Source organism: Dipodomys merriami, unplaced genomic scaffold (genome assembly GCF_024711535.1).
Source record: "Dipodomys merriami isolate MVZ:Mamm:240054 unplaced genomic scaffold, mDipMer1.0.p SCAF_400, whole genome shotgun sequence".
Classification (NCBI taxonomy): domain Eukaryota; kingdom Metazoa; phylum Chordata; class Mammalia; order Rodentia; family Heteromyidae; genus Dipodomys; species Dipodomys merriami.
The window spans coordinates 279,457-305,357 of record NW_027205605.1 but is presented as its reverse complement, the minus strand read 5'-3'; the positions used below and the strand labels follow the sequence as shown (position 1 = coordinate 305,357).

General features: G+C 59.2%; 2 protein-coding genes across 2 annotated transcripts; one reads left to right on the top strand and one right to left on the bottom strand.

The window, feature by feature from the left end:
* Positions 1-262: 262 nt before the first annotated feature.
* On the top strand, positions 263-11,201 carry LOC138806555 (putative phospholipase B-like 2). Its single transcript, XM_069991972.1, has 12 exons — positions 263-567; positions 3,616-3,709; positions 4,691-4,849; positions 5,741-5,841; positions 6,022-6,236; positions 6,926-7,023; positions 8,273-8,433; positions 8,826-8,921; positions 9,054-9,125; positions 9,630-9,782; positions 10,025-10,187; positions 10,326-11,201. Exons 1-12 carry the CDS (start codon positions 290-292, stop codon positions 10,527-10,529), a joined length of 1,794 nt encoding a protein of 597 aa, XP_069848073.1. The 5' UTR covers positions 263-289; the 3' UTR covers positions 10,530-11,201.
* A 756-nt stretch (positions 11,202-11,957) lies between these two features.
* Positions 11,958-18,983, bottom strand: LOC138806557 (L-serine dehydratase/L-threonine deaminase). The gene is made up of 8 exons (XM_069991973.1): positions 18,910-18,983; positions 16,821-17,014; positions 16,551-16,590; positions 16,181-16,320; positions 15,795-15,886; positions 15,039-15,266; positions 13,234-13,358; positions 11,958-12,608 (listed from the first exon to the last, which is right to left on the bottom strand). Exons 2-8 carry the CDS (start codon positions 16,971-16,973, stop codon positions 12,400-12,402), a joined length of 987 nt encoding a protein of 328 aa, XP_069848074.1. The 5' UTR covers positions 16,974-17,014; positions 18,910-18,983; the 3' UTR covers positions 11,958-12,399.
* Between the last annotated feature and the right edge of the window lie 6,918 nt (positions 18,984-25,901).

The following is a 25,901-nucleotide window of genomic DNA, read 5'->3' as shown; positions in this document are numbered from 1 at the left end:
CAGAAGTGGCTAAATAAACAAACAAGTAAAAAGGCTTCACGGAAGAGTGTGCAAGGCTTAAGCAGGGGAAAGAGCACGCCTGGCCCTTTAAGATCTGCCCGCCCCCTGGGTCTCTCCAGGCCCCGCCCACCCCGGAAAGACTCATTCTCTCTCCCCAAGCCACGCCCAGCGCAAGGCCCCGCCCCTCAGCCAGACCCCGCCCAGCTCGCAGGCCCCGCCCCGCGGCAGGCCCCGCCCCCCGGCGGAGCGCGGTCACGTGGTCCAGGCTGCGGCGCGGCTCCGCGCGGTCATGGCGGCCCCTCCGTACGGGTCCCGCGGCGGCCGCCCGGCTGGGTCGCTGTCGCGGGCGCTGGTGCTGGCCGTGCTGGTCGGGCTGTCCCCGAGCGGCCCGGCGGGCGCCGTCCCGAGCCCGGGGGACCGCTGGGGGCGCCGCAAGCCCGAGCCGCCCGTCTCCCGCAGCCGCTCGGTGCTGGTGGACGCGGCGTCGGGCCAGCTGCGCCTGGTGGACGGCCTCCACCCCGGGGCCGTGGCCTGGGCCAACCTCACCAACGCCATCCGCGAGACCGGGTAAGGGTTGGCCCGGCCCGCGCGGGGCCGGCCCGCAGGGCGCCCCGGGGCCGCCTCTGCCGGGGCACGGCGCCCCGGCCCGCGGGGACTCCGTTTCCCCCGGCTGCCACCCCGCGTCCGGACCGCGTCCCCGGCTGGGAGGGGCCGTCGCAGGGACCCCCGCCCCCGAGGCCGGCCCTGCCCCCGCGGCCCCCCAGGCCAGCTCGTCCCGCCCAAAGCCGGGGCCCCAGCACTGGTTTCAGGCCAGTGGGAAAGTTGAGGGTCCCTAAGTTTCCCTAGACACCCAGAGCCCCGGGGCAGGCCCGCCCCACACCGCCCCGCCCGCCCCAGGCCCCGAGAGGCGGTGGGCCCAGGATCCTGATCGCTGGGAAGAGGCTATTACTGTGAGCAAAACTCGTCCCGACCCCACGCTTCGCTTGTCTAGGGGGTGCGCTCCCCATCCTAGGCCCAGATTGATTGATTGATTGATTGATTTCAGTACTGGGACCCAAACTCAGGGCCTCACATTCTCACTTGAGTTTTTCACCCAAGGCTGGTGCTCTAACACCTGAGCCTCACAAGTTAATTGGAGATGAGTCTCAATGTACTTTATTCCCTCCCCTCCCTTCCTCCCCTCCTCTCCCCTCCCTTCTCTTCCTTTCTTTTCCCTTCCCCTCCCTTCCCCTCCCTTCCCCTCCCTTCCCCTCCCTTCCCCTCCCTTCCCTTCCCCTATCACCAGTCCTGGGGCTTCAACTCAGGTCCTGGGCACCATCCCTGAGCTGCTTTTGCTCAAGGCTAGTGCTCTACCACTTGAGCCACTGTGCCACTTTCGAGTTTTTCTGTGTATGTGGTACTGAGGAATCAAACCCAGGGCTTCATGCATGCTAGGCGAGCGCTCTACCACTGAGCCACCTTCCCTGCACTCAGTGGACTTTCTGCCTGGGCTGGCTTCCAACTGCAACCAGATCTCAGCCTCTTGAGTAGCAGGATTCCAGGCATGAGCGTCTGGTACTTGGTTGGCTTTTGAGACAGTCTTGCTCTGAGGTACCCCAGGCTGGCCTCAAAGTTGAGATTTTCCTGCCTTGGCCCTCTGGGGTCCAGACGTGCACACCGTGCCTGGCCCTGCTCACTTCCTCATAGCAAAACCAGCTGCTTAGAAAAAAATCAGTGGAACTAAAAAAGTTTCAGACAAACTCAAGCCACTTAGAAAGGTAGGAAGAGATATAGGAAGCAAAAACCTGTGTGAGACACCACAACTGGTTTCTAGAACTTCCTGTATATAAGCAGGGAAGTAAAAACCTGTAGTAGCCCACCACACATAGGAGTGTGTGTGTGTGTGTGTGTGTGTGTGTGTGTATATATATATATATATATATATATATATATATATATATATATATATATATATATATATAGGGGGCTGGGAAGCTGGCTCAGTGGTAGAGTGCTTGCCTTGCATGCATGAGGCCCTGGGTTTGATTCCTTAGCACCACATAAGCAGAAAAGGCTGGAAGTGGCGCTGTGGCTCAAGTGGTAGAGCACTAGCCTTGAGCTGAAGAGCTGAGGGACAGCGCCCAGGCCCAGAGTTCAGGCCTCAAGACCGGACCCCCCCCCAAAAAAATGGAGGGGCTGGGAAGGTGGCTCAGTGGTAGAGCGCTTGCCTTGCATGCATGAAGCCCTGGGTTCGATTCCTCAGCACCACATAAGCAGAAAGAAAAAAGTCAGAAGTGGCACTGTGGCTCAAGCAGTAGAGTGCTAGCCTTGAGCTGAAGAGCTGAGGGACAGCGCCCAGGCCTGAAGTTCAGGCCCCACGACCGGACCCCCCCCCCCAAAAAAAAGGAGAAATATATGTATGTATCTGAGCAGACCTAAACATGCATGCACATGCATGTATAAGTACAGTTGTGTGTGTGTGTATGTGAGAGCGAGAGAGAGAGAGAAAGAGATATTCTTACTACTTTTGTTGGTTGTCGGGCTTGAACTCTGGGTGTGGGCACTGCCCCTCAGCTCTTCAGCTCAAGGCAGTGCTCTGCCATTTGGGCCACAGCGCCATTTCCAGTTTTCATTGGAGATAAGAGTTTCACGGACTTTCCTGCCCGGGCTGGCTTTGAACCGCGATCCTCGGAGCTCAGCTTCCTCAGTAGCTAGGATGACAGGCATGAGCCACCAGTGCCCATCTTGAGAACTACTTTCAGACGTCGTTATTCTATGGCCCCCGATGGCTTCTCTCTTCCTACCTTTGTCACTGACACCTGTCCTCAGCCACAGCAAGCATGGCTGGCTCTGCCATCAGATGACTGTGGGCCCCGATGCTGGCCTCCCTCCCAATGGGCTCCATTCCCCAGGCTTTGGTGCCAGTGTGACTGAGACTAGATGAGGGGGTGGGAAGGCTCTGTGGCCATTGGTGGAGGCTGCAGAGTGGCACGGTGAAGGGCGGGGCCTGGGGGCCAAGTGCCTCTGCTCCACACTGACTCCAGACAGCCTCCTGGTGTGTCAAGCGAAAGGAGGAGAGAATGTCGGCTGGTTGTGGGGTTGTAGGCTGATCCAACCTTGGTGGGTATGTGGGGGTTGTTTGGCCCTAGTTTAATGAAAGTCCCTGTGTCCTTCACCCAGCGCTTCATCTCTGCAACCAGGCAGGGCATGGAGGTACATTCCTGTAATCTCAGCACTCAGGGTGGGGAGGCAGGGGGGTCATTATTTATTCAGCGTGGTTTACTGGAGAGAATCTGTCTCAAAAAACAATAGAACCAGCGGGCGCCAGTGGCTCACACCTGTCACCCTAGCTACTTGGGAGGCTGAAATCTGAGGATCATGGTGTGAAGCCAGCCCAGGAAAGTCTGTACGACTTATCTCCAGTAAAACCACTCAGGAAAAAAAAAAAAATCAGGAAGTGGCGCTGGGGCCCAAGTGGTAGAGTGCTGGCATTGAGCACAAAGAGGATCAGGGACAGCACACAAGACCTGAGTTCAAGTCCCAGGACTGGGGAGAAAAGGCAAATAAAACCCAGCACCCTTGAGCAGATGTCTGTCTGGTCAGGAGCCACTGACCAAGAGTCCCCTTCCTGTCCAGGTGGGCCTTCCTGGAGCTGGGCACCAATGGCAGCTACAATGACAGCCTGCAGGCCTACGCAGCTGGCGTGGTGGAGGCTTCCGTGTCAGAGGAGGTAAGCCGAGGCGGGGCCCAAGGCCCCGCTGCACTCCTGCTGGGCTGCGGGGTCTGGGGCGTGCGTGCGCAGAAGGAGCCCCGGCCCTCTGTCCAGTCCTGACGGCTCCAGACATAGATGATGCTACGGGTACATCCATACAGCAGCCAGCACCCCAGGTCCTCACGTGACACTACCACGTCACCAGCGGCCCCCCGCCTCCCGCCCACAGACGTTTAACACTTCTTTTTGTACTTGTCCTGGGGCCCTTGTGCTGTCTCTGAGCTTTTCTTTTTTTGCTCAAAGCTAGTGTTCTATCCTCAGATCGCAGCCTCCTGAGTAGCTGGATGGCAGGCGTGAGCCACCAGCAGCTGGCCACAAATGTACAACCCTGGCCCTTGTGACTCACGGCCTGGGTGACCTTGGGAAAGGCCCCTGTGCCTCAGTTTCCTTATCTGCAAGTAGGCATGCCAGCCAGCCTCACAGTGCTAAAATAAAGGGAAAGTTTGGTTTTATTTAGTTGGCCGACCTGGCGCTTCTCATCCAAGGTCAGGCAGACTCGTGGCCTTGGGCCGGGGATGGGCATGGCGGATGGTGAGCCCGCAGCCTCTGGGGACGGAACGGAGCCAGATCAGAGCAGCGCAGGGGAGCCAACAGCAGCACAGCTGTGAGGCCCGAACTTGTCAGCCCAGGCTCAGCCTTGAACACAGCACTAGCAGGCAGTGCCAACAGCCTGGCATGTGTCTTGTTGTCTTCTTATCCTGACCTCCGTGCTCAGAGCAGAGCAGGGAGCACAAAACATCCCCGGTGGCCTGGCTGGTGCATACAGCTCCAGGCAGGTGAGGTCCAGTCTAGGCCTGGCCGGTGGGGCCCTGGCAGGGGCAAGAGCTGGGAGCTGCAGGAGGCGGTGGGAGGGGAGAATGGGCATGATCTCAGGTGCCTCTGCTCTGGCCGGGCTGAGCCCTCAGGGTCCACCCCCCCCCATCATCTGTCGCTCCCCAGCTCATCTACATGCACTGGATGAACACAGTGGTGAACTACTGCGGCCCGTTCGAGTACGAGGTCGGCTACTGTGAGAAGCTCAAGAGCTTCCTGGAGGCCAATCTGGCATGGATGCAGGCGGAGATGGAGCAGCAGGTGAACTCCACCTACTGGCACCAGGTGGGCCTCTCGTGGGGGGCAGTGCTGCCGTTGGGGCGCCCGGCTTCCCCGCTGGCCAGCTGCCCGCCTCCCGCTCTTGGTCCGCCCTGGGGTGTGTGGATGCCCCGTGCCAGCCTCTTCCCATCTCCCTGGCCCATTCTGCTCTCTCCCATCACATATTTTTCTCGCATAGCAAGGTGATTGCTTCCCACATGGTGTGTATCAAGTGCAGGTGGAAACAGTTTGAGAAGAGGAAAGGGACAAAATGAAAACACAGAGTTGGGGCCCAGTGGAGGTGTTTCCCTTTCCCTGGCTGTGCCGGGGCTTTGCCTTTGGGCTGCTGTCTCCGTCCTCAGTGAAAAAGTCAGTTACCGTGAGCATCCCGGGACACTCCGGGGCTTACCTGGGAGCTCTCCGCCAGTCTAGCTCTGCAAAACGGATGCCTGTTCACACATCTGCGATTCTCACTGCTGTTCACACCTCCCATCCCCCTGCACCTCACCCTTCCACCTCCAACCCTCACCCACTCACACATCCACTTGTCCGTCCATCCATCCACCCGTGCCCCCACCAACGTGTCCCTCCCTCCCCCGCCCCTGGGCACGGGCCAGGCCTGTGAGAGGTGTGGCGATCGTGGCTCCGGGGTGCCCACGGGGAGCAGGGACAGCTAGGAACCAAACTCAGACTGGCAGTAGTCACCAGTGGGCCAGCACGGGATGGGGGGCTTCCTGGAGGAGGTGGCTTTTGACCTCGGCTTTTCAGTGGGGGTAACTGGGGTGGGCACAAGCTGGGGACGTAGTCCACTGGAAGCAAGGGAGTACTTGGCGTGCAAGGACCAGCGCGGGCTGGAGCCCCTTCCTCGAGGGAGAGGGGCAGCCCTGGGGAGAGGCCTCACCCCCACCCCACCCCTAGGTGCGGCTCACCCTCCTGCAGCTGAAAGGCCTGGAGGACAGCTACGAAGGCCGTGTGGCCTTCCCGACGGAGAAGTTCACCATCAAACCCTTGGGGTTCCTGTAAGTGCCCCCCAAGCGTGCACAGGGTGGGGAGGGCTCCGCACCTCCCAGTGAGACCCCGTCCCATGCCAGCTCCACCCTTTCCTGCACCCCAGCCCAGTGGGTCAGCCGGCCCCTCGAGCCTCGGGCTGCGGCGGGTGTGGGGCCGCAGGCCTGTGACCCCAGAATCTGGCCCCGCAGCCTGCTGCAGCTCTCGGGAGACCTGGAAGACCTGGAGCCCGCCCTGAACAAGAGCAACAGCAAGCCCGTGCTGGGCTCGGGCTCCTGCTCCGCCCTGGTCAAGCTGCTGCCCGGCCACCGCGACCTGCTGGTGGCCCACAACACCTGGAACTCCTACCAGAACATGCTGCGGGTCATCAAGAAGTACTGGCTGCAGTTCCGGGAGGGCCCCGCAGGTGTGAGCACCCCACAGGAGTGTGGGCGGGCCCCGCGGGGCGGGGTGCTGCTGCGGAGCCCTGCTGGGGGTGTCCCGACTTGACAAGGGGTACCCGCTTGCGCTTGCCGCAGGACCGGGGCAGGGGTCAGCCCCAGCCCGGCCCTGCCTCTAAAGCAGCCCCTTCCGGGGAAGAGTGCTTTGCCCACTGCGTTAAGGCACACACAGGAAGCTTCTAGCATGGTGGGGTTTAGCCGGCAGCGTCCTGTGGTAAGAGACATTTGGACTCTGGCACGCTGCACGCCCCCAAGTGTAGTAGCCCACGTGAGAGGTAGAGCGCAGGAAGCCGGACTCAGTGAGCCACCCTGCTGGCCAGGGCCTGGCTCGTGTGGCTGGCGTGGCCTGGTGGGGGCCCTGTGTGGCACCAGCGGCTCACGTGGGCCTGGCTTCTTCCTTGGTGGACACTGTCCTGGGCAGCTGCAGGTCTGCCCTGGCCTGGAACTTGGATCCTCCTGCCTGAGCCTCCTGGGTGCTGGGATTAGCGTATGTTGCCACACCCAGCCACACGCCCCCTTCTAAAGGACAGAAGGGGTGGAGTGGGGTTTCCTCCAGGGCCTGCTCGCTTCCCACCTGGGGACCTCGCCTGGCCGGGTGTGGGTGCTTTGGTCTCCGCAGACCTGCTCACCAGCCCCTCGCTGCCCCCCCCTCCAGAGGACCAGCCCCTGATCCCCGGCAGCAAGCAGGTCTTCTCGTCCTACCCGGGAACCATCTTCTCCTGTGACGACTTCTACATTCTGGGCAGCGGGCTGGTGAGTCACCTGTGCCCCCTCCCCGGGGACCTGCCCCAGAGTGAGCCACAGTCCAGGATCGAGGTGGAGATGGCCACCGCCTGCCAAACTGCCCGAGCTCCTTTCCGGCTGGGGTGCCCAGACCCCCACAAGAGCTCGATCAGCAGAGATCACACACTATGTGGGGGGGGGGAGGGCTGACGTGGCCTGGGACCCTGTGTCTTAATCCAGGTTTGGGGGAGTCCCCTTGACTTCTGTGACCTCCCGTGGGTGTTGGGGAGGCTCCCCCTCCTCCCTGCCCACGACCTCGACCTTGTTCTGCCCGAGTCCAGGGCTCTGAGCCTGGGTCTGGTGGATCACTCCTGTTGACAATGGGCTGTTCCCCCGCCCCTCCCCCATCACCTGGCGGGTCTCCAGGCTTGTTTGGCACCCTCAAAGGAGGCCAGCGTCCCGCGATCCCAGGGCACCACCCCCCCCCCAGCCCTGCTGGAGACCCGGCTCTCCTCTCAAAGTGCCCTCTGCACAGGGTGGGGGTGGGGTGTACTGATGGAGGGCCGCTGCTCTGTCTTTTCTGTTGCTTTTCTCCAAGGCTGGGCATGGGGGTGGGGGCTTGCTGGGGAGTGTGGCAGCCGCAGGGGGGGCTTCAGCCCCCTGGGAACACGGGACCTCAGGGGACTCTCCTCCTGCAGGGCCTCCCCTCCCGTTTTTTGGTCAGCTACAAAGCAGGTGGTTTGGGGGAGGGGGTCTTGGAGGTCCCCTGCCCCCCAAGGCTGTTCAGATGCCTGGCAGAGCTGACCAGAAGCTGGTTGTGGGGACAGCCAGAAAGACAGCGGCATCGTTCCCTTGATGAGCGGTCTGTACCCCAGGAAGTCTAGACGTGTGCCTAGACGTGTGCCGCCTGATGTTACAGGTTCTCAGCAGGACACTCCCCCGCCCCCTGTTTTTGTCCCAGGGCGAGGCCTGGGTGCTGTCCCTTCGCTCTTTTGCTCAAGGCTGGCCCTCTACCACTTGAATCACACCTCCAGTTTTGGCTTTTGCTAGTTAATTGGAGATAGGAGTCTCTCAGATTTGTCAACCCCAGCTGGCTTCACACTGTGATCCTCAGATCTCAGGCTCCTGAGTAGCTGGGATTACAGGCAGGAGCCACCAGTGCTGGGCACTGAACAGGAGGGTGTAACAAACCACTCCTCACTCAGTTTCAGCACGGCCACGTGGTGGCAGGCCACCTGCCTGGGCTGTGCAGTGTCCCTAAACGCCCTCCCCCACCCAGGTCACACTGGAGACCACTATCGGCAACAAGAACCCCGCCCTGTGGAAGTACGTGCAGCCCGAGGGCTGCGTGCTGGAGTGGGTGCGGAACATCGTGGCCAACCGCCTGGCTGTGGATGGGGACTCCTGGACAGACACCTTCAAGAGGTTCAACAGTGGCACGTGAGTGGGCTCTGGCCTGGGACAGAGTCCTCAGCCCTCAGGCACCAGGAGGCCCAGGAGGAAAGGACTCGCCCTTTCTGTTTGAAGGTTGGGTGGGAAGATCAGGTTTGGCAGGAGGAGGAGGGGAGAGGAGGAGAAGGAAGGAGAGGAGGAGGAGGAGGAGGGGGCAGGCTTGTGACCCTGGGTCTCAGAGGGCCCAGAGAGGCCCACACATGCTGGGGAGCCACGGAATGCCCTTCTGGGCCAGCAGCGCGGGCACCCAGCCGGGCCATGTGTTGTCAGGGTGGTGGCGGGCATTCCTAGGCCATCCCTGCCCGGGACTCGGCTGTGTGGGCACGGGGGCAGGGGCTGGGCAGCGGCCCGGCTCTCTTCAGTCCCCGCCTTCACCGCAGGTATAATAACCAGTGGATGATCGTGGACTACAATGTGTTCCTTCCTGGAGGGCCCAGTGTTACGAGCAGGGTGCTCACCATCCTGGAACAGATCCCGTGAGTGACCTCCTGGGGGGCTGGCAGGGAGGGGATGAGCCAGGGCTGGAGAGTCGCCCCTTCTGGCAGGGGCGGGGCCTCGGGCCTGTGCGGGCGCAGGCCGCAGGTGCTCACTGAACCCTCTGCTCCCAGGGGCATGGTGGTAATAGCTGACAAGACCCAGGAGCTCTACCACGCCACCTACTGGGCCAGCTACAACATCCCGTACGTGCCCTCCCCCCTCGCCTGCCTCCCAGCTGCCCTTGCTTCTGGGGGGGCAGGGTTCTCCCCTGGGTGACTTGTTTGCTTTTGCCGGCACTGGGCTTGAGCTGCAGGCCTCCCACTGTGCTGGAGCTGGTCCGCTTCCAGGCTTTGCGGGGGGGGGGGGGGGGGGGGCGGGCAGCGAGTCCCTGTGCTCTTGTGCCTCAAAGCCCAGTCTGTGGCCCCAGCTCCGGCCCCCGAGGTCGGGGCAGCGCGGCGGGGGTGGATGGGGCAGCCTGCCACTTCTCCAGCGCGGCTGCCTCGGGGCCCCTTGCTTCCCGCCTGGTGCAGGGAATCAATCGTGGGAGGCTGGGGATGAGCCTGCGTGGGGTGGGCCCCAGAGCCGTGGACTCCATCCCCGCCGCCCCGTGTCCCGGTGTGAGCGACGGCGCTGTGCTGTCACCGCCCCTGGGCGTCAGGCCAGGGCCTGGGTCCGCGTCCTGGTGACCAGCTCTGTCCCGCTGGCAGGTCCTCCGAGACCGTGTTCAACGCCAGCGGGCTGCGGGAGCTGGTGGCCCAGTACGGGGACTGGTTCTCCTACGACAAGAGCCCCCGCGCCCAGATCTTCCAGCGGGACCACTCGCTGGTGCGCGACATGCACTCCATGATCCGGCTGATGAGGTGCGCCGCGCCCCGCCATGCCATGCCGGGGAGCCCCCGTCTCCCGGGGGGTGGAGGGATCCGTGTAGGGCCGGCGTGGCTGTGGCTGTGTGGCCGGGGCCATCGGAGTCCCCAGCAGTGTTGTGGAGGGACAGAGCCGGGTGCCTCCCGCTCCTGCTCTTCCTGGGGCGGGTGGGGTGCATGGGCTGGTCGGGGGAGCCCCGGGGCGGTGGCCTTGAGGCTCCTGTGCCTCCGCTCGCCAGGTACAACAACTTCCTCCACGACCCCCTGTCGCTGTGCGAGGCCTGCGACCCCAAGCCCAACGGGGAGAACGCCATCTCCGCCCGCTCTGACCTCAACCCGGCCAACGGGTCCTACCCGTTCCAGGCGCTACGGCAGCGCTCCCACGGGGGCATCGACGCGAAGGTGGCCTGGGGTGGGGAGGGCTGCAGGGGGTGGGGTTCACGGGCAGGACGGGGGCCATGGCCTCGGTCAAGGTCAGGGGTCAGGAGGGCCAGGCCCCCCCAGATCTCATCCACCTGCCCTCTGCTCCCCCACCCCCAGGTCACCAGCATGTCACTAGCCAAGGCCCTGGGGCTGCTGGCCGTCAGCGGCCCCACGTGGGACCAGGTGCCCCCGTTCCAGTGGAGCTCCTCGCCCTTCCCAGACGTGCTGCACATGGGCCAGCCGGACCTCTGGAAGTTCTTGCCCGTGGAGGTCCTGTGGGACCCGTTCTGGAGACCCGCCCCGCCCTCTGAGCGGCCCTGATTTGTCACCAGGGTCTCCTGCATCCAGGGCCATCTGCATCCAGTGGTCTCCTCGCGGAGTGACATGCAAACCCAGCGGGGCACAGGCCTGACCTCACTGTCCCCCTGAAGCAGGGCAGCCACGGCCATCCCGCCCTGCCTGTCTCGCTCGCTCCCTCCCTCCGTGGCTCTCTCCCCCTCCGCCGCTCTCCCTCCCTCCCTCCCTCTCCCCCCGTTTCTCCATGTCTCTGCCATCTCTGGGCCTGCCCTAATACTCTGCTCCCTCCTCAGTCCTAAACTGGGCCTCCCCCCAGGCCTCCTCCCCTCTCCCTGGCTTGGGATTCCTGGGGTAGTGAGCTTCCTGCTGGGACCTGGGTGTGGTCTCTGGCTGGTCCTGGCCAGGCTGGCGCCTCCCCCTTCGGGGAGGAGCCCTGCCCGTGTCCCTCGTCCCTCTGTCTGGGCAGCTTCCTGAGGATAGAAGCTTGACCACGCACACAAACCAAAGTTTCCGGCCACCTGTGGCTGGAGGACTCTCAGTGTCTTCTCCCTGCGGGGCTGGTGGCTCTGCGCCCAGGCTCTGGCCTGCCCCACCCCTGCCTAGGCCTGCCCCTGGGCTCCGCGCAGAGCCACAGCACCCTGCTGCGGCCACCGAAGGGCAGGCCGTGCGTGATGCCATTAAACATGACAGGCTGTGGCTGCGCCGTGCTTCTTGGGGTGAGGGAAGGGGCGGGCCCGTCTCTTGGCTGGCTTCAGTTATACCTCCCACTGACATAGATGTCTGTCCACATGCAGTCACCCACCCATCCATCTGCCCAGTAACCCATCCATTCATCCTTCCTTCCTTCCTAGGTGTTTATTGAGCACCTGCCATGCACGAGGTTCTGACTAGGGCCTTGGTAACCGCCCGGCCCTCTAAGGCCCTTCTATGTAGGCTGTAGACCATCCCAGAGCAGCCCCGTCCCAATGGCCTCCCGCACAGCCTGCCTGACAGCTGAGACCTTCATGCTGTCTGTGCTGGGGGTGGAAAGCACACAGCCCTCCCTGGATCCACGGACATGGCTTCGAGTCCGGCCTCTGTCTCTCACTAGGTGTAGAAACCTTAGAGCCTTGGTGGCCTCATCTGCAAAGTGGGGCTGCGATGATCACAGCCACCCCAGGGTGCGGTGAGGGAGCCGGGAGCTCTGTGCACGCGCCACCTACTGCTAGCCAGCCCCCGTCGGGCCCCCAGTACAGGCCCGGCCCTGCTTCCCTGTCCCAAGAGGCCTGTGGTTACCAGGCACCTGACCTGCTTCTTGTTGGCTGCCATGATGTGTGTGTGTGGCTTGAACTCAGGGCCCGAAACTGGCCCAGCTTTCTTGGTCACAGCTGGTGCTCTACCACTGGAGCCATATCCTTCTAGCCCAGCTTTTTGCTGATTAATTGGCGAGGAGTCTCATGGACCGCCCAGCCTGGCTGCAAGCTGGGATCCTCACATCTCAGCCTCCTGAGTAGGATGACAGGTGTGAGCCACCTAGCCAAGATTTTTTGTTATTGTTTTATAAATATGTATTTATCCTTTTCAATGAAAAAGTGCACATTAGAAAACTGGTTGAGCTGAGCTGGGCTCGGGGGGAGGGCGTCCTGATGTGAGTCTGTGCAGTGCTCTCGGGTTCGGCTTGGGGGGAAGCCTGGGTGCCGAGTCCCTCCTGCTGAGATCTGGGACCCCGCCACGGACCCGGGGCGCTGCTCCAGGCAGCCGCCACCCTCGGGTGGCTGAGAGCCGTCCCTTGTTCCAGAGGCTCAGTTCAGCACCTCGGGGGGCTGCTGACTGGCCAGCCCAACTCTGCTCACAATCCAGAAGGAGTATTCACGGCGAGGTGCAGGTGTAAACCCATCCCAGGCGCGGCCGGGCCTCACTCCGGCAGCCCGTTCTTCATGTCCAGCTGTGCCTTGAGGGCCTGCAGCTGGGCCAGGCTGATGTTGCTGCCCCCGCAGACAATGACCACCAGGGAGGACAGGGGCACCGGCAGCTTCCCCTCCCTCTGGAGCTTCTTCACCACCTGGCTGTAGATGGCAGCCAGGGCAGCCCCACAGGCGGGCTCCACCAGGGTCTTCTCATCGTCTGCAGGGGGGGGAAAGGGTGTAGTCAGGTGGGTGTGAGGAACTGCAAGGCCATTTGTGGAGCTTGGGGGTCATGGGCCAATCAGAACAGGCCACTTGCAGAGCTTGGGGAACATGAACCAGTCAGCTCAGCTCTGGCCACAGACTCAAGTCTTGGCCCAAACTCTCATGATCACACCGGGTAGGTAGGGCCCTCCGAGCCTGAGGCAGGGTCTAGGTTTGGTCCTGAGCATTCACAGATGTGAAATGGTGGTCATTGCTGAAGCACTGAGCAGCACAGCTGAGTAGCCAAATTGCCTACAAGTTCAGGAGAATTAAGTGGCAGCAGCATAGTGCTCCACCCTCTCGCCTCCAGTCCCTGTCCTAGGCTGAACCTAGAGCGAGTTCAGTTATTGACCCTCCTGCAAATCCAACTCTGAGCCCATCCTTTCCTCTTTTACCATGGCTACTAGGAAGCTCAGAATCAACATTTGAAACATTTAGTTACTATTCCCTATTTTTATGGTTACCAAACTTACATTTCTGTGTGTGTGTGTGTGTTTTAAACTTTGTCTACTATGAGAAAGGCCACATTCTAGACAGAGATAGGAGGCAAAATTGGGGTGAGCAGGTCCCTTGGCACATACCCACAAACTTCTCAATGGCAGCCACAGCCTCCTGGTCCGAGACAACCTCAGAGAAAATGGGGTGTTCCTGAAACACCTTCAGGGCCTGTGCCCCTACAGTTGCCACACCCAGAGCCTTGGCGACACTGGGAGAGGTGGGGATGCGGAGGGAATGGGGGAGGGGCAGGCGAGAGAGGAAGGAGGCAGAGATGGGGACAAGGAGGAGAGAAACAGGTGCATGTAAGAGACAGCCCCTGCAGCTCGGGGGCGTGGGGAGCCCAGGAGCCTGCCCCTCTCTGCCTAGGCTTCCAGGCTCAGGATTGCAGCCACCTCCTAGGTGTGACCCCATAGTGCCACGGTCCCCCACCCCTACCCCCGCCCCCACCAAAACAAGCACCATGCATGACGTAATGCATGGCAGCTTTTGCTGATACTAATTGCCTGAGTTTTGTATAAGGAAACTGAGGCGGGGGGGGGGGGGTAGTGGGGGGGGGAATCTCCACAATGACCACTTCTGTCCCGGCAGGGAACAGAGGCCAGAACAGCAACGGCCAGACTCAGAAATCCAGAGGATTCCTGTCTGGGGCAGAGAACTCTTGTCTACTGTAGGTATTCTAACTGCACCCATGGAGACCTGGCATCAAGACACTTTCCCAGATTCCCTTGCAGCTAGGTGTGATCACGTGACAAGTTCTGTCCAATGAGAGGAAGTACAGTTCAGCCAGTTTTCAACACTGATCATGTGGAAGGGAGAGTGTGCTTTGGATTTGGAACTTGGGACTCGCTCCAGGCGACCGATTTAGGGTACAATGCTGACTCCCTTTGTGGGCAGGGGTTGGGGACAACTCCGTAGTAGAAGAATATGGTGAGTGAGGTGCATTTGATTTTTTTTTTTGACTTAGGGTGTTTTCACCTGATGATGTTTCCTGGGATGGAACCCTGTTACAGTCAAAAAGCCAGCTGTACTTTGTCTTTAAAGGCTGGGCACAGCCATTTGCCTTTGCTTCCTCTTTCCTGCCAGATGGAGGGTGGCCGTGCTAGCTGGCACGTAGGCAGCCATTTTGGACTTAGCATAGTGGGGCAAGAAACTCCAGGAACCTGGTCTCTGATGTGGACTTGCCCACGACATGGCGCCCTTCAGATTCTCATAGCAGAGAAAAATAAAGCTCTATGTTAAGCCACTGTTGCTGTACTGCATGCACCCCCAAAGCTAAGTGCAGTGGGACAAAGATTGGGTGCTGGAATATGAATGTCCTGAGAGCAAGAGGTACGGATATTTGTCATCTCTCTCTGAGATCAGCCAGTGTCTTGCACAAGTCAGGGACTCAATAAATGACTGGCAGATTAATGCTGTGTGTAAACCTTGATTTCTAGAAATGATTAATGTAGCCCGGTATCTCTGGTTCACACCCCTAATCCTAAATACTCAAGAGACCGAGATCTGATCATCATGGTTTAAAGACAGCCCAGGCAGAAAAGCTGTGAGACTCTTATCTCCAATTAACCATCAAAAAGCCGGAAGTGGAGCTATGACTCAAGTGGTAGAGCGCCAGCATTGAGACAAAAAGCTAAGGGACGGATCCTGAGTTCAAGCCCTAGGAGACACACACACACACACACACACACACACACACACACACACACACACACACACACACACACACACACACACACACATCCACTCGTTAATATTAACATTTTTACCCTAGGAAATGGGACATTGTTGGCATGCAGTCCCAGCCAGCCTATGCACAATCACCCACAGCTTTAGTTTCCTCGCCTGTAAAACAGGGCTAGGGGGCGTGGGAGACTCCCCGGCTGCTCACCTGGTGATCCTGGGCAGGGAGACCAGCTTGCCTTCCCTTGTGGCCACGTGGAAGCTGTGGGCACCGATGGTTTCCATGGCGATGATGGGTACGTCCCCCCAGCCCACCTCCTGCAGTCCCTGGACCACTCCGCACAGCAGCCCCCCGCCGCCCACCGACAGTACAATGGCCCCTGGCTTTGTGCTCAGCGCCTCTTTCAGCTCCTTGACGATGGACATGTGGCCTTCCCTGGGGGGTGAGGTCAGGAGAAGTGGGGGACAGGTCAGGGCTGAGCTCTCTGGGGACGCCAGGCAGGGGTCCCCCACTGGGATGACAGGTTGGGTTGCACCTGCCCTCATCTGATGGGTCTGGGGCACCCCTGCCTGCCCCCAGCCCCGGCTGTCAGCCTGTCTGGCCTCTGCAGCTGCCTTACAATGTGGCCTCCGGCGGTGCCAGGAGGTGATGCCGCCAGGAGGTGACGCCCCTGAGCCGGTGGGTAAGGGAGACTTTGGCTAAACACCCCCACGGCTCCTCCGCGTGTGGAGGACCCCCGGGGCACCCAAGGACGAAGCCCCAGCAGCCAGGGAAGGCTCCCTGCCCACCAGAGCCCCTTCCACCCACTTCCTGCCCGTGTCACTGAGTCATCCCCAGATGAGCTGCTTCCTTCCTCTCTGGTCCTTGCTCCTGGGGGGGGGCTGCATTGGAGTCCCCATCTCTGTGGAGCTATGTGTGACAGACGCCCACCACCCACACCAGGGGACCCAGAGACCCACTCACCAGATAAGGGGGTCATCGAACGGGGGCACGTACACCCAGCCGGGGTTGTTCTTCACCAGGGCCTTGGCCAGCTCGAAGGCCTCCACCAGTGTCTGTGGGGCCATAGGACGGAGATAGGGGACATGGGGGGGATGGGCGTGGCTGGGATGTGGGCGAGGCCAGGATGGGCGGGGCCAGAGAGGTGGGATCCTGTCCCTCCCCAGGTGTCCTAGGACAGGGGTGGGCGTGGCTGGGTGGTGGGTGGGGCTTGGGATGTGGGCGAGGCCAGGATGGGCGGGGCCAGAGAGGTGGGATCCTGTCCCTCCCCAGGTGTCCTAGGAGGACAGGGGTGGGCTTGGCTGGGTGGTGGGTGGGGCCGGAGAGGTAGGATCTTGGTTGGCACTTACTTCTCCCACCACCTCGACCACAGCTCCTTCGCTCTTGAGCCGCTCCACGGTGAGCTCGGGCGTGGTGTTGGGCACAACGATGGTGGCGGGGATGCCCAGTTTCCTGGCGGCATAGGCGGCCGCCATGCCTGCGTTGCCCGCTGTGCGTGGGGGGTGGTGGCAATGCCTCAGTGTGAGTGACCTGGCCAGGTCACCCCTGCACTAAGAGCTCTGGTCTCCCCTTCCTCCCCCATGACCGCGGGCCTCCTCCTAGAATTCAGAGTGGAGACTGCGGGCACAGGTGTGTAACAAACAGCGCAAGTGAGGGCGCAGAGAGGTGGTGCGGTGGCCCGAGGACACGCAGCGAGGACACAGGAAGCTGCTGGCTTACCCGAGGAGCAGACGAAGTGCTCACAGCCCCGCGCAGCCCACTGTGGAGACAAGAGCGGAGGTGAGGGCCGCTGGGCGCGGCCTTCACCCCCAGGGCAGGGGGGCCAGCCCACCTAGCGCCCCTTTGCATCTGTTTGGGAGTCTGCCAGGTATGGGAAAGCAGGTGTGGGCCATCTCCCCAGCTCCTGAATCATGGGGTCCAGACCCTGGTCTTCGGGAGGAAGGAGGGCTCTCCCCCCCACACCCCCCTTTCCACCCCCCCGGCCTGTACCGTCTTGCAGAAGTGCCCGATGCCACGGATCTTGAAGGAGCCGGAGGGCTGGGAGCTGTCCATCTTGAGGTAGACACTGGTGCCGGCCACCTTGGTCAGGGTCATGCTGTCGCGGACGGGGCTCTTCACGTGCAGGGGCTCTGCCGAGGCCATTGCGGAGGGTCCCGAGAGCTGGCCGGGTGCTGGCGGTTGCCCTGAGGTTGGGGGGGCAGGGGGGGGAGAGGAGGAGGCGGTGAGAAAAGCTCTGAGGTGATACTGTGACCCAAGACTGTCAACCTCAGCCCCAGCCATGAGCTCATCTTGGGCCATGAGCAGGAAATCTGTCCTCCTCCTCTGCTTCCCCAGTCTGGAAAATGGGGTGTGGTTTGGGCTGCTGGGGGAGCTCAGGTGGTGAGCTCAGAGCACAAGCTCTCTCAGGCTCTGTGGCCTCACCTGCAGGTTGAATCTTTTGGTCTCGCTAGGATTTACAGGGGAGATCTGATTCTCCCCCAGCTTGGGCAGAAGGTTGGATGAGGGCTTGTCTGGTGTCCCCTGCAGCCCAGATAAATCCAAGCCAACATCTCCATTTTTTTTTTCTTTTGGTCGGTTGTGGGTCTTGAATTCTGGGCTTAGGCGCTGTCCCTGAGCTCTTCAGCTCAAGGCTAGCGCTCTATCACTTGAGCCATAGCGCCACTTCTGGTTTTCTGGTGGTTTATTGGAGATCAGAGTCTCACAGACTTTTCTGCCCAGGCTGGCTTTGAACCTCTATCCTCAGATCTCAGCCTCCTGAATAGCTAGGATTACAGGCATGAGCCACCTGTACCTGGCTAGCACCTCTATTTTTTTGGTCAGTTGTGGGGCTTGAACTCTGGGCCTGGGCGCTGTCCCTGAGCTCTTCAGCTCAAGACGAGTGCTCTACCACTTGAGCCACAGCATCACTTCTGGTTTTCTGGTGGTTTACTGGAGATAAGAGTCTCACGGACTTTCCTGCCTGGGCTGGCTTTGAACCTCAATCCTCAGATCTCAGCCTCCTGAGTAGCGAGGATGACAGGCGTGAGACACTGGTGCCTGGCAAGCACCTCCATTTTTAATGTCACCATTGAGTCCAGACCCCCGGACTTGGCACTCCTGGCTCAAGGATAGACTGCAGACAGCTGGCTAGAGTTCTCAGTTATAAGGAAAGTGCGGGGAGTGGGGAGGGGCACCTCACCTACCTCAGCACATCCCTCTCTGACCACCCCACGACCACCCAGATTAATGCAGATCCCAGGCCAGTCACCTCCTCTCAGGTAGATGTCTTGAATGTCAGATATGGTGGGCACTTCACAACAGGTGCTCCTAGCCAGGCACTAGTGCTCACACCTGTAATCCTAGCTACTCAAGAGGCTGAGATCTGAGGATGGAAGTTTGAAGCCAGCCAGGGTAGGAAAGTCTGAGATTCTTATCTCTAATTAACCACCAGAAAGTCAGAAGTGGCGCTGTGGCTCATGTGGAAGAGCACTAGCCTTGAGCAAAAGAGCTCAGGGACAGTGCCCAGGACCTGAATGCAAACCTCAGGACTAGCACAAAATAAAAACAAAACAAGAGTGCACCCCCAAATCTTCTGACGATAACTTTCAGTTCCTATGGTTATGACCCAGCCGCGGCACCCAGTCATGACCCCTGGGCATGGAAAGCCTGCGGATCCTACCACAAGGACCCCTTGTCAGGCAGATTTGGGGAGCCCCAGCAACCCTCTCCTGGGCTGGGCTCTCAGAGAAAGGGGTTCAGAGACCTGAAACCCATCCCACCTGCCGGAGGGAGGGAAGTGGCTTGGGGACTGGGAACACTCAGTGACTGTCACCTCTTACAGCTCATTTCCCCCATCCGAGTGGGGGTGAGGGAGGGTAGGAAGGTACAGGGGGGTAGGGAGGGATGGGGGCGAGGGGTGGACTCTGAGATTGTCCCACTGTACAGAAAGGGACACCAAGGCCTGGAGCCCCTGGCTGCAGAGATCTATCCGCCCCCTGTCCCTTACTTGCCCCCCTCTTCCCTGACAGTCCCCACTGGGATTCCCCAGCCAGTCAGGCCCGGGGGGGGGGGGGTGTTAGCTGAGAACGGGGCCACTTACCCGGCAGAGGCGGTAAGGAGCTGCGGGATTGGATCGGTGGTCGGTGGTCCAAGCCGAGGGGCAGCACAGACTGCAGAACTGGACCCCCGGTGTGCACTCTGCTCAGGCTTTATTCCCCCAGCACCTCCAGGCAGCCAATGGGGTCCCAGGGCGCCCGCGAGGCCACGCCCACAAGGCCACGCCCCTGCCCAGAGCACACCTCCTGGTCGCTGGAGCTTCTGCGTTCTGGGGCTGGGTCTCCGGTCCCAGTGGCCTCGTTGCCCTCCCTTCCCTCCCACCCTCAGTTTCTTCATTTGCACATGGTAACATCAACTACCCCAGGACTTGGGCTAGCATGGGATCCTGAGAAACCTTTAAGCAACTCAGCCTGCGAGTCCCAGGCTGCCAGGGCAGCCAGACCCTGTCTCAAAAAGAGAAAAAGAAATAAAAATGATCCACCCGAATGGGTAACGGCCACAGAGCCCTCCCTCAGCAAGTGGCCAAGGACCAGGAGAGGGCTCAGTAACAATCACCATCTTACAGAAAGAGAAACTGAGGGCTGGGCGTGGAGGCAAGGGCCTGCAATCCCAGCTTTTTGGAAGACAGAGGAAGGGCTGAGGATCAAAGTTCCAGGCCAGCTGGGAAAAATTAGCACGAGACGATCTCATTGGAAAAACTAATTTAGAAAGGCTGGGGGCAAGGCTCGACTGGGTAGAGCTTGCCTAGAGCGCACCGAGGCCCTGAGTTCAAACCCCAGCATCACCAAAAAGAACAAGGAAAATGAGAAGAGAAGTCTCGCTGCACCGCGCTCAGCCTCCTGTCCACCCTTGACTGTGTGTGTGTGGGGGGCACAGAGGGCCGTTTGCACACGCACACACACACACACGCACCTGGGCTGGTTCTCTCCCAGGCCCCCACGACAAAGATCTCTTGTCATCCTGGGCAGGTCAGGAGTATCGATGAGAAGGCGGGCAGCCAGGGCACACACAGCTGGCCCAGCCATCCCTGTGGGCAGGACACGCTGTCCTGGGCCTGCCCCGGGACACCCCCCGGTGTGCGGGGACATGAGGTGGCGTCCGGGTGTTCCTGGATCGGTGTGTTACATCTACGTGGCACATGGCCCTGCCATGCCATGTGGAGTCCCCCTGCCCCCAGGGTGGCGGGGCGGGGAGGGGGTGCTGGGTCTCACGCTGCCTGCCTGGCCCTTCCTGGAAGCCTCACCCACGTGGCCATACTTCAGACGATTCTCTGAATGTGCCCTTCACCGTGGCGGACCTCTTCCTCCGAAACTTCCCCACCGGCCTTCACCACATGGGCTCTGTCCAGTGTTTCTGCTGGGTCCTGTCCCAACACCCACCTGCTGGACAGAGCTACAAGTGGGGGGTCTTGCTTGTCCAGTCCACGGCTGGACCTAGGTGCTCGCACAGCGTCTGGCACATAGTAGGTATCAGAGAAAGAAGAATAAAGAATCCCAAAGGTGCTGAGTTCAAGCCATACTTACAGCACACACAAGAAAGAAAGAAAGAAAGAAAGAAAGAAAGAAAGAAAGAAAGAAAGAAAGGAAGGAAGAAGAAAGGAAGGAAGGAGGAAGGAAGGAAAGAAAGAAAGAAGGAAAGAAAAGAAAGAAAGAAAGAAAGAAAGAAAGAAAGAAAGAAAAAATTTTCTGGGCACCAGTGGTTCACACCTGTAATCCTAGCTACTCAGGAGGCAGAGATCTGAGGATCCAGCTTTGAGGCCAGCCAGCACAGTGAGACTGTTATCTCCAATTAACCAGCCAAAAGCCAAAAGTGGAGGTATGGGTCAAATGGTAGAGCTCTAGCCTTGTGTGAAAAGGCTAAAGGACAGTGCCCAGGGCCTGAGTTCAAGCCACAGTACTGTCACAAAGAAAGGAAGGAAGGAAGGAAGGAAGGAAGGAAGGAAGGAAGGAAGGAAGGGGAAAGAAAAACTCAAACAGCCAACTGAGCACTGCAGGCATGGGCCGCCCAGCCGTGCAGGCAGACAGCTGGACACACAGCCATCTTTCTAGCGCAGTGGCTGGCCAGCCCCTCTTCCTGGGAGCTAAGCCCGTGTCTGGTCAGCATCTGTCACCCAAATGTCATAGCAGCTAGGTGCCATTGGCTCACACTTGAATTCCTAGCTACTTAGAAGGCTGAAATCTTGAGGGTCGTGGTTCAAAGCCAGCCTGGCCAGGAAAAGCCATGAGACTCTGATCTCCAATGAGCCACCAGAAAACTGGAAGTGGCACTGTGACTCAAGTGGCAGAGCGCTCGCCTTGAACACAAAAACTCAGTGTCAGCACCCAGGCCCTGAATTCAAACCCTTCACAACTGACAAAAAATAAAATAAAGCCAAAGCACAAGCGTGTTTTCCAGCCCGGGGGGGGGGTTCAGGGTCACTGGTTACATCCCTTCCCCCTCCTTCCCTACTCCCCGCCGTTCCCAGCTGCTGCAGTCCATGCCCAGCTCTACTCTGGGGGTGATTTTACACTGCAGACATCATCTGATTGTCATCGCTGGGCTGAGGACTTGCCATTCTCCGGATGGAAGCCGGGGGACTCCCCATAAGCCTACAGTGATGGGGGGGGGGCCGCAGAGAATGATCTGGCCCCGATCTCAGGCTGTGAAACTGTTAGGGGGGAGAGAAGAACTCCTCCTTTGTTCTTTCATCTCTACCTCTAGTAACATGGCCAGGACTAAGCCCCGAGCAGAAAGACCGCGTTCTGTTTAGGACGCTACTGTTCCATTTCCAGCTGCTACTTAAGCACATTGCTCAAAGTCGTTCCATGGCCCCCAGCTCTAGGTCCTGGCAGTTTGCCACCTTTTTTTCACTCATCTGGCATTGTGCCACGGTTCAGTTTGGTCCAAACCTTGCTGATCTGTTTGCACAACCCCAGTGTTGTCAGTGGCGGGTGCTCCCAAATTTGCGTCACTCCCTGGGTGACAAACAGCCTCTCTGTGTGCGCTGATATGTAAAACCGGACACCTCGTCCACGGTCAGGACCCAGAACACAGGAGCCTGGGCCTGGGGTCAGCCAGTGTCTGAGAAAACACTCGAGGAGAGGAGGTGGCCGGGCAGATTTCCCTGGGGGAATTCTGCCCACATTCCATCACTGGAAAATCAAAACGTTTGCTCCACGATGAGATCTCAGACCACAAGTTCCACCGAGAGTCCTCATTGGCTTGTTTGTGTATATTTCTTGTTGATACTGGGGTTTGAACTCGGGGCTTTGTGCTTGGCAGGTAGGCAGGCACTCTGCATCTTGAGCCATGTCCCTAGCTGTTTTTGCTCTAGTCTCTCATGTTTTTACAGGTTTGGACTGTGATCCACCTATTTATACTTCCCGTGGTGGCTAGAATGACAGGAATATGCCATCATGCCCCATTTCTTCAGTTGAGATGGGGTCTTAACTGAGAGCTGAGCAAAATTGGCCTGAACTTCCATCCTCCCAACCTCAGTCTCCTGCTCACTCTCTGCTTCCTTCGGTCTCCATATCCAGACTCCAGAACAGGGTCAGTTTCCCCCCTTTTTTTTTTTTAAAATTTAATTTTATTTTATTTGTGAACATACTGTACAGAGGGGTTACAATTACATGGGCAGGATAATGTGTACATTTCCTACCAAGCATTGCAGCCTCCTCCTTTGGTTTACCCTTCACATCCCTTCCCAGCCTCCCCCTTCCCCCTCAGTTTCCCCTTCTGTCTGAAACTACCAGGGTTTGGTTTGGTTTGGTTTTTGCCGGTCCTGGGGCTTGAATTCAGGACTTGGGCTCTGTTCTGGAGCCTCGGTGTGCTCAAGGCTAGTTCTCTACCCCTTGAGCCACAGTGCCAATTCCAGCTTTTTCTGAATAGTCTTACTGGAGATAAGAGTCTCACAGACTTTTCCTGCCCAGGGCTGGCTTTGAACTGCAGTTCTCAGATCTCAGCTTCTTGAGTAGCTAGGATTACAGGTGTGAGCCACTGGTGTTTGGCTAAACTACAGGGTGTTTTTTTTTTTTTTTTGTTGTTGTTGTTGCTTAAGGTGTGTGAGTGTGTGTGTGTGTGTGTGTGTGTGTTGCTGATACCTTCAACACAGAGCGTGGGTACCCTCTGTTTCTTAGCTTTTTCATGAAAGGCGGGTGCTTTACCCTGTGAGCCGCAGCTTCACTTCTGGCTTTTTTTGGGTGGTCCATTGGAGATAAGCGTCTCCGGCACTTTTCTGCCTGGGCTGGCTTTGAAGTGGATCTCAGCTCTCAGCCACCAGAGCAGCTAGGAGGCAGGCAGGGACTGGAACCTGGGCCTGCAGCACAGACCCTAGCACTGGCCCCGCCCTGGGTCCTGGAGCAGCTTTGGAATCGGAAGATGCTAAGATGATGACGCGAGCCCCCCGCCCCCTGTCCCAGGGACCCCAATATCACCCCCTTCCAGGAACTCCACTAATGAACTAAGTCTATGTCCTGAAGTCTTCACTTCCTTCCGGCCTAGTTTCCTCTGGTCTCCTTGTTCCTGTCCCAGGATCTCAGTGGACTCAGCCTTCCACAGTGCCCCTGGCTGGGACGTCCCTGGCCCTGGACTGAGGTAGGCCGTGACGGCACTGGTTATGGTTTTGTGACCAGGTGCTGGGTGTGCCTGGAGCTCTCTGCTCTGGGGAGGCCACAGAAGGAGAATATCACCTTCGATCCCCCCCGTTGCCCCATCCAGGGTCCCTAGGCTCAGAGGGGGTTTGTCGTGTCTCTCCAGGGTGAAGTTTTCTGTCTGGGGGTGTGTGGGGTGATTTTGAAGGTACGCTCCTTTGTACTCTGCACCGTCTTGTTTGTTCTGGGTACTGGCCGTTCCTGTTTGGGGAATTCTGTCTGCCTGCGTGTCATTTAGGCGTGATAGTGACAGCGTGTGGAAATCACTGCTCAACACCCAAAGATCTGCAGACTCGCCTGGTGATGACCCCGTCCTGGGTCACGTCACAACTCTCTATACCAGGCTTTCAAGACAGCAGCTGCTTCTTTTTCACCTGTGGCTGTTGAAGCCTAAACTAAGAGAGAAAAAAACAAAACAAGACCCAAAGCCCACAGCTTCCCATGCTTCTCAGACTTGAAGATCTCAGCAGTCCCCACGGGCCAGCAGCAGGCTGCTAGAGAGTGGATTGTGGGCAGGACTTTTCCACTAGTGTGTGTGTGTGTGTGTGTGTGTGTGTGTGTGTGTGTGTGTGTGTGTGTGTGCCAGTCCTGGGGCTTGAACTCAGGGCCTGGGCTCTGTCCCTGAGCTCTTTTGTTGAAGGCGAAGCACTCTACCACTTTGAGCCATAGCACCACTTCTGGTTTGCTGGAGGAGAGAAGAGTCTCACAGACTTCCCTGCCCAGGCTGGCTTTGAACCACGATCCTCAGTTCTCAGCCTCCTGAGTCACTAGGATTAGGGGCAGGCATGAGCCACCAGTGCCGGGCTTTATTTTTTATTTTTAAGAACATCTTCTAGAGCCCAGCTGGCCTGGATTACAGGCATGTGCCTAGCTGCTTTTAACTTTGTGTTACCAGCCTGACAGTTTCAAAAGGCCTGCTGGGTGTTGGGGTTTGCAAAACCCCATGGCCTCTGTTGACTGTTGACTGGGCTCAGTCCAGGAGGGGACAGAGCTGGGCTGCAGGAGTTCCTCACCCTCCCTCCCCGCCTGCCCAGAGCCTGGCTTCAAGCCATTTGCTGGGTTGAGAAATAATGGCTTCATCCCAACCTCCGGAACCCAGGACCAGAGCGGCCCCTGTCCTCAAGACTCCACATAGACGCCCTCCTCTGTTTCCTGGGCTCCGGTTTCCCAGTCATAAAGCATGACTGAGGGGTCCCAGGCTCCAATGCACCCAGATTTTTACTTCTTGTGGTGCTGGGGAGGGAAGCGGGGGGGGGGGGCTGCCCCTCCCCCTGGCTCCCCAAGCCTGTGGCTGGGCTGTTTTCATCCTCTGGGGACGAGGCTGAAGGCCCCCTCCCCACCCCCGGGCAGTCACTGGACAGTCACTGGGGACTGGCGGCCACAGGTCCCGGCCTCAGCGTCTGGTCTGGGGTGATTGAACTTAGCCAGGCTTGGAGAGGCACTGCGCTGGCAGGGGGTACTGCGCTGTGAGTGTTGGGAAATTTGGCTGCTGGCTTAACTCCAGGGGGGGGGTTTGGATGGTTTAGGGGAGCCCCCTACCCCACATCAGAGGCCAAGTGAAAGCCAGGGCTCCCCCTGCCCAGTGCTCTGGAGCTGAGGGTGAGGATGCAGGTTAATAAGTAACAGGCCCAGGTCAGGGTGGCTCGTTGGTGGCCCCAGGCGTCAGGGACAGGGGCTGGGTGACAAACACGCTCAGTGACCGGCTTTGCCTCACCCCTGCCTGCCTGCCGGAAGCTTGGGCTGGAACCCTGGCTCTGCCACTGCTGTGTGGCCTCTGGAGAGTGAATCAGCCTCTCTGGCACAGCCAGGAAGTGTCAGAACTCCTGTTTGTATCGGAGCCTAAGATTTGTGTTTTAATTCATTCCCGGGGCATAAAAGCTCTCACAAGTCTGTTAGAAGAACGGGTCTCCCTCTCTCTCTGCCCCCCCAATATGCAAGGTGTGCTTCCTGGTCAAGGCTGAGCCGTGTGCTGAGCCCTGGCCTCCTCCGGGCAGCCCGCCGGGATCTCACCCTTGTTGCTTGTGTCTTTCTTTCTCTCCAAGCTGGAGGCCACTTCAGGGCACATTAACCAACCCCATTTTACCACCAGTGCCCAGTCTGAGGCAGAGTTCCCGCCAAGGATGGGTGGATGGTCAGTGTGAGGGCAGAGTCCCCACCCTGGGTCACGGCCAACCCGAGGGGTCCACGAGTCAGTCATCAAACCTACAGCGTCTGCCCTGGGCTGGCAGCTCTTTCTTTCTTTATTTTTTTTTTTTGGTGGTTGTGGGGCAGGACTTGAACTCTGGGCCTGGGCGCTGTCTCTCCACTCTTCAGCTCAAGGCTAGCGCTCTACCACTTGAGCCACAGCTCCACTTCCAGTTTTCTGGTGGTTCATTCGAAAGTCTCAGGGACTTTCCTATCCAGG